The sequence below is a fragment of the Colobus angolensis genome, unplaced genomic scaffold (genome assembly GCF_000951035.1).
Source record: "Colobus angolensis palliatus isolate OR3802 unplaced genomic scaffold, Cang.pa_1.0 Scaffold15, whole genome shotgun sequence".
Lineage (NCBI taxonomy): Eukaryota > Metazoa > Chordata > Mammalia > Primates > Cercopithecidae > Colobus > Colobus angolensis.
The window spans coordinates 5359807-5366306 of record NW_012114599.1 but is presented as its reverse complement, the minus strand read 5'-3'; the positions used below and the strand labels follow the sequence as shown (position 1 = coordinate 5366306).

Here is a 6500-nt window from a genome sequence, read left to right as displayed (position 1 = left end):
AACCCAGGAGGCGGAGCTTGCAGTGAGCTGAGATCCGGCCACTGCACTCCAGCCTGGGCAACAGAGCGAGACTCTGTCTCAACCCAAAGTCCCCAGGCAGACACCTAAAGAGTGAAGAAAGGCAGCAGAGGGTTGAGTGCAGAGCCCCGTGCTCCTGGGGGAGCAGCAGCAAGGGCTCTGCCTTACCTGACACTGTAGGAGGCATGAAGGATGCCCAGGCTGTGAGACTCCGGGGCAGTGGCAGGAGCCCCCTCCAGGGAGCTCTGGGAGCCCCTGTTTACTTGGAGACCCATGGACCCTCCAGGGGTCAAAGATGAGAGGTCACCCATGGCCAACAGGCAGCAAAGCTGGGCAAATTTTCTGGTGGCCTGACCCTCCCCAGAGTGGCTTCAGCTGGGGAGCCTGGGGCAGACTGCCCTGCCTGCTCCACCTGACCCTGGAATCCCTCGGGATGGCAGGACTGGGACTTGGCCACGGAGACCATTATCTGATGTACCTTTAGCCAGCGCGTCCTTATCTTGACAGTGGGCAGAACACACACACGTTTGTAGGTGGGCTTGCCAGAGAGGAATGCTGGGAGAGACGGGCCCAGGGCAGGAGGCTCCAGGAAACAGAGTGAAGACACTGGCCCTGGCAGGCAGCAGCTGGGTCTAAGAGAGCTGCAGCCCAGGGGCACAGACCTGTGGGCCCCATGTCTGGGAAGGTGGCAGAGGAGAGAGGGCTGCCGAAAGGGACCACTGCCCAGGATGCCTCGGTGAGTGAGCAATGGAGAGTCGTCCCAGGCCTGGTGGGCAGGTAGGAGAAATCGAACCTTTCTCTCTTCCCTCAGGAGCCTTCTGTCCTAGCACCACCCGGACAGCAAGCAGTGTGAGGACATGGCCATGGGACTGTTTCCTGCATGGCAAAGGGCTGAGGGGAACAGATTCAGGGTCCCAGAGGCCTCTGAGGTCACTTCCTGCCCTAATCCTTTAGGGAAATCATGTTCTTATGTGTAATGTGGGACAATTTCACTTTTTCTTTTTTCTTTTTTTTTTTTTTGAGACAGAGTCTTGCTCTGTTGCCCAGGCTGGAGAGCAGTGGCGCAATCTCGGCTCACTGCAAGCTCTGCCTCCTGGGTTCAAGTGATTCTCTGGCCTCAGCCTCCCAAGTAGCTGGGATTACAGGCACCTGCCACCACACCTGGCAAATTTTGTATTTTTTAGTAGAGACAGGGTTTCACCATGTTGGTCAGGCTCAAACTCCTGACCTCAGTTTACCCACCCTCCTCAGCCTCCCAAAGTGCTGGGATTACAGGCATGAGCCACTCACCTGGCCAGTTTTGCTTTTTCCAAATGAGACTCCATCACAGAAATGTGCCCACACATGCCGGGGGCTCCACTGGGGTCTCCTCTGCCCGTGTGGCTGTCAGGTTGGTCTCAGTAGTGAAGCGATGGGTGAGACAGGGTGACAGACGGCTTTTGTGGGAACATCAGCATGTGTTCTCTAGTTTCTATCCTCTTGTCTCGACATATCTTCCTCACAACCTGAAAGGTCAGGTGTAAATTGAGAAATTCTAAGGCGTCTTGGCTAGAATGCACTGGTACGGGGGAACCACTTCCAGCCCAAGCCACAGTCTGTCTCCCTTTTCTGCCCCCCTCAGCTCCATCCCATTCCATGGGGCCCTCAACACCCTGGGTGGTCACCCTCCTGCCTACCTGCATGGCAGCCCTGCCCTGCACAGACATATATACCCCTCTGGCCTAAAGGTCCTCAGGAGGTTGGGCCTGGGAGGAGGTGTACAGACCCTGGGGATGGATTTGGGGCCATTTGCACAGAGAATTCTGGCAGCTTAGGCACCTAGAGTGGTAAGTGCCCTTAACCCACACACTCTTCATGCCATGGGCAGGAGCAGCAACAGAGAAGGACAAGAGAGACCCTGCAGCAGGCAGAGCTGTGTGTGACCTAGGCTGAATGTTTCCATAAAATTCCTTCAGCCAAGAACAAGTCCTGCGTGTCCCCTCGCCAACCCTCCAGCCGCGAGCGTCAGTACATCACTCCCCGCGAGGCACAGGCTCCTCATCTCAGAACTAGAAACATGTACGCTGTGAGTTTCCTTCTTGCCTAGGCATCTGACTCAGGAATTCGATCAGAAGTTAATACGGGGAGAAATTACAATGTAGCCCAGCAGGAGCAGAGCTGGTTACCTACAAATAAACCTGCTTTTGCTTTTTTGGGTGTCGCCTGTCGGAAATTCAAGTGATGTTCTGACAGGCGTACTGATTAAGATGTCAGCCGAATAGATATTTAAGTATTTGAAAAATACAGAGAGTTTGTCAAAACCTCAGGAAGAGTCTAACAAATCCTTCCTGGGAGCCATGGAAAATATTTTAAAATGGAACAGAGGTCGTCCCCAACCCAGGCACGAATGTTCTTCCTCTGAAAGATGAGCTGCCTGTGCCTTCCGGAAGGCACAATCCCTCAGTGGTGGTTGGAGTCTGGGCTGGCCCACACCTGCCTTCCCAGCCCACAGTGAAGGGGCTTGGGGCGAACCTTGGAACAAGGAACCAGGCACCTTTCCCCTTCCTCTTATCCAGTTTCTGCTCTGCCTCCCCTTTCTGTCAGCTCCCTCCCCTTCTCAAAGTACCGCACAGCAGAACCCAGTTGGGCTGCAGGTCACCTCCACACATCGCTCCAGACTCCCAATGTCTGACCTTCCTTCCTCAGCCCCTCCTCCATGCCTAAATCCGACCCGGGGGTGTTTGGGCCAGCAGAAGTAATTTCTCAGTCTAATATCCCTCCTGCAGATATTTATTTTAAAAACAACAGCAAGATGCATGTTAGCCCACATGAGTCTCTTAGCAATGGATAAGATTTTTTTTTTTTGGACAAAGTCTCATGCTGTGGCCCAGGCTGGAGTGCAAAGGCATGATCTCAGCTCCCTGCACCTCCACCTGCCCAGTTCAAGCGATTCTCCTGCCTCAGCCTCTCGAGTAGGGTAGCTAGGACTATAGGGGTGCTCCACCATGCCCGGCTCATTTTTTTTTATTATTTTTAGCAAAGACAGGGTTTCACTGTGTTGGCCAGGCTGGTCTTGAACTCCTGGCCTCAGGTGATCTGCCCACCTCAGCCTCCCAAAGTGCTGGGATTACAGGCATGAGCCACCGCGCACAGCTGGCAATGGCTAAGATTTTTTGATGATTCAACAACAACAAAAATAGGACAACGAAACAATGTGTACAGTGATGGTGGAGAGGGCGAGTGAGGGGCAAGGCCAAAGCGCTGATCTGCCAGGAGTCCAGCATCTGTCTGAGCTGTTTTCAATCTCTCCAGGAGCGTGGGGCACAAACCTTCTTACCTCCTCTCCCCCAACCTCCCTCCTGCTTTGGGGCTTTGGCAGCTGGGATTGAGGTGGGAATGGAACTCTGGAGTTCTACTCACTGGCTTGCTCTCTCAATTTGACAACATATTGTGAAATATTGTACACAAATCAGCTTAAAGAACTCTCATGTACACGCCACCAATTACCAAAAGCTTTGAAGCCTGATCCTGCACTCCTACTGTGTCCCCTTTCTCCTTTCATCTCTTCCCGCTCCCCAGAGATAACCCCTCTCCTGAATTAGGCGTTTCTCTTTCCCATTTTTTTTTTCTGTATAATTTTGGGTCTTTATGGTGATAATTCAAACATTAAGCAATGGAAGTCACTTTGGTCTGCTGTTTTTCACGCTCTCCCAGAACTCTGGGGGTTCCCCACAGCACGCCTGCAGCATACTGTCACCGAATTTCTTTCCCTCCGCCTCCACTGACCTGGAATGTTCTTTCCAAGGACTTCTGGCCCCCATCGTTGCCGGGGTACTTTGACAAGAAGACTGATGTGTGGTATTTGTTATTTTCACGTAAGGCATACTCATGTTATTTTCACCTACAGCATGTGTGTGCATTGTGTACACAGTGAAAATAAACCCATCAGCCTCCCTCTCTGCCTGATCTGTCTCGCTCCATCCTAATCATCCTCATTTGTCTTACCTGCCAAAATCTAAGCTTTTGAACGGCCTTTTCGTTGTCACATCCCAAATTCCAAGCCTGAAGCGTGTTCTGGGCTCTCCATAAGCGTTTGTTGGGTGCATGGTTGATTGAAGGAATGTATAGTGTGAGAATGGTAACTTGAGGAGGAAAGTCTATGGGAACTTGTTAATGAAAATGTACTTGTTCCTGCCTGACAGAAATGTAAGAAAAATTGAATGCAGTAAACAATGGAGGTCAGGCGAGGTGGTTCACGCCTGTAATCACAGCACTTTGGGAGGCTGAGGTGGGTGGATCACTTGAGCCCAGGAGTTTGCAACCAACATGGCGAAACCCTGTCTCTACAAAAAATACAAAAATTAGCTGGGTGTGGTGGCGCATGCTGGTAGTCCCAGCTGCTTAGGAGGCTGAGGTGGGAGGATTGCTTGAGCCTGAGAGGTCGAGGATGCAGTGAGCTGTGGTCATGTCACTGCACTCCATCCTGGGTGATACAGCAAGACCCAATCCAAAGAAAAAGAAATGGTGGAGGACTTCCTAGTTGCTTCTTTGTTTGGGCCTCAATAATTTAAATGATTGAATTGTCAGAATAGGAGGAATTCAGGTCTGCAGATAGTTAATACCGTTCAAAGGTATCAGCTGACACCATGAAACGCTGATTTTTTAATGTACATTCAAATATACCACCACTTCAACAATAACAACAACATGATGATGACGATGAGAGGCAATACCTCTCAAAGCTCCCAGCAGCATTTTCAGTCGCTTCGTTGCATGAACTCCTCATCAAAATCAGATGTGAGGAGAAGTATGCCAGATGTTAGTGAGGACTAAGAAGTTGGTTAGGACTTTTCTCAGAGTGGTGTCTTCATGAATATTGGGCATTAACTCTCGACAGCTACTTCCCTCTTATATGCTGCATGTGTCATGTCTGGTTGGCATTAGGAGATATGAAGCCAGCTGCAGAGAAAGTTAAAGGCAAAGGGTTTGCCCGCTCCAGTCAGATCTTCTCGGAGCACAGAGGTTTGTTTATAAAACTCTCTCCAGTCCAGAGTCTGGGTCTCTTTACCGTAAGCCGCTTGGCTTCAGGCTCCACCAGCCTGAGGTTGAGGTTCTCTGGGGCAGGTGCCCCAGGAGAAGCCCCGAAGCTCTATCTGAAGGGAAGAGGAGATGGGCCCTTGTCAGCGCTCCTATTTTCCCAAAGCTCCAAGGCTCCACCTGTGCAATCCCATCTCTTGCCAATTTGAGATTTCAACTACGTCGGCTCTAAGAAGTTGCTCTTACCTGTCGGTTTCCTCCTTGTCTTCTCCTACGTTCTCAACGGCTTCTAAAGGAGCCCCTCACCTGTCCTGTCTCCCACAGGGCCTCCAGGATAGATTGTTCTCCTCTGAAACTGACAACAGCCTGTACTTCACCTACAGTGGCCAGCCCAACACCCTGGAGGTCAGAGACCTCAACTACCAGGTAGAGGCACGCCTGGGTTCAAGGGGAGAGGAGCAGGCAGGGACAGCCAGGAAATTCCCCAGGTGGAATAAAAGGGTGGGCCCACCTTATAGGCCCTCCACCCCCAAGGACAGAGTCCAGTCCACACTGATGCCTCACTTGTCAGGTGCAATAGGTGTCATCAATGGCATATATCAGAGCTGGAGGTTGAGAGGCTTGAAAGAGAATGAAATTGTTGTATAAACATAAAGAAAAATTTGTGAACCTATAGAAAAATGTCTCTGGGACTCTTTTTAAACTATATTTTGAAATAACTTTAGATTTTGGAAAAAATTGCAAAAATAATACAGTGTTTCCATATACCCATTGTCCAGCTTCCCCTAATGTTAACATCTTGCATACCCATAGTATAATTATGAACACTAAGAAATTAACAATGTACAATGCTATTAACTACAGACTTTATTCAGATTTCATCAGTTTATATATATATGTGTGTGTGTGTGTGTGTGTGTGTATGTGTGTGTGTATATATATATATTTTTTTGTAAAATGTACTATCCCTGGAGCTTATAAAACATCCAGAGTGCAAAGACAATCACTGACCTTTCAGAGGCACCCAGGAACCCCCTGGTCAGATTCAAGGATCCATATTCCCATACCTTCCCAGGGACCCAGATGGAACATGGTGGGGACTGGGATGGTGAACTTCAGAGGCCTGAGTCTGGCTTCCTGTGGGTGTGAGTTGGGACAAGCCAATGAGCCTTTCTCTGCTCTGCCACTTACCAGCTGTGTGACCTTGAGCAAGTTACCTAACTGCCCTGAGCCTCATCTGTAAAACAAGGATTCTGATCGTGTCTGTGTTACAGGTTTGCAATGAGGATTGAATAAGATGATGGATGTTAAGTGATTAACACAATGTCTTGCACATAGTAAACATTTGATAAATTATTAGTAAATTACTATTATCAAGTGAAGACATTTTGCTTCATGTTTTGTTTTTATTTCTATACCACTATTGCACATGCCTTTCTTTTTTCTTTTCTTTTTTTTTTTTTTTT

General features: G+C 49.4%; 2 protein-coding genes across 2 annotated transcripts in view; one reads left to right on the top strand and one right to left on the bottom strand.

The window, feature by feature from the left end:
- The window catches only part of ABCG5 (ATP-binding cassette, sub-family G (WHITE), member 5), a 26066-nt gene extending 25597 nt beyond the window's left edge, over positions 1-469 (bottom strand). The window contains exon 1 of the mRNA XM_011935901.1: positions 187-469. Coding sequence (XP_011791291.1) covers positions 187-329 — 143 coding nt within the window. The 5' untranslated portion in view covers positions 330-469. The remainder of the gene's footprint in view (positions 1-186) is intronic.
- Positions 470-691: 222 nt separating this feature from the next.
- The window catches only part of ABCG8 (ATP-binding cassette, sub-family G (WHITE), member 8), a 24531-nt gene continuing 18722 nt past the window's right edge, over positions 692-6500 (top strand). Inside the window, exons 1-2 of the mRNA XM_011936028.1 lie at positions 692-754; positions 5359-5460. Of these exons, the coding sequence (XP_011791418.1) occupies positions 692-754; positions 5359-5460 (165 nt within the window). The remainder of the gene's footprint in view (positions 755-5358; positions 5461-6500) is intronic.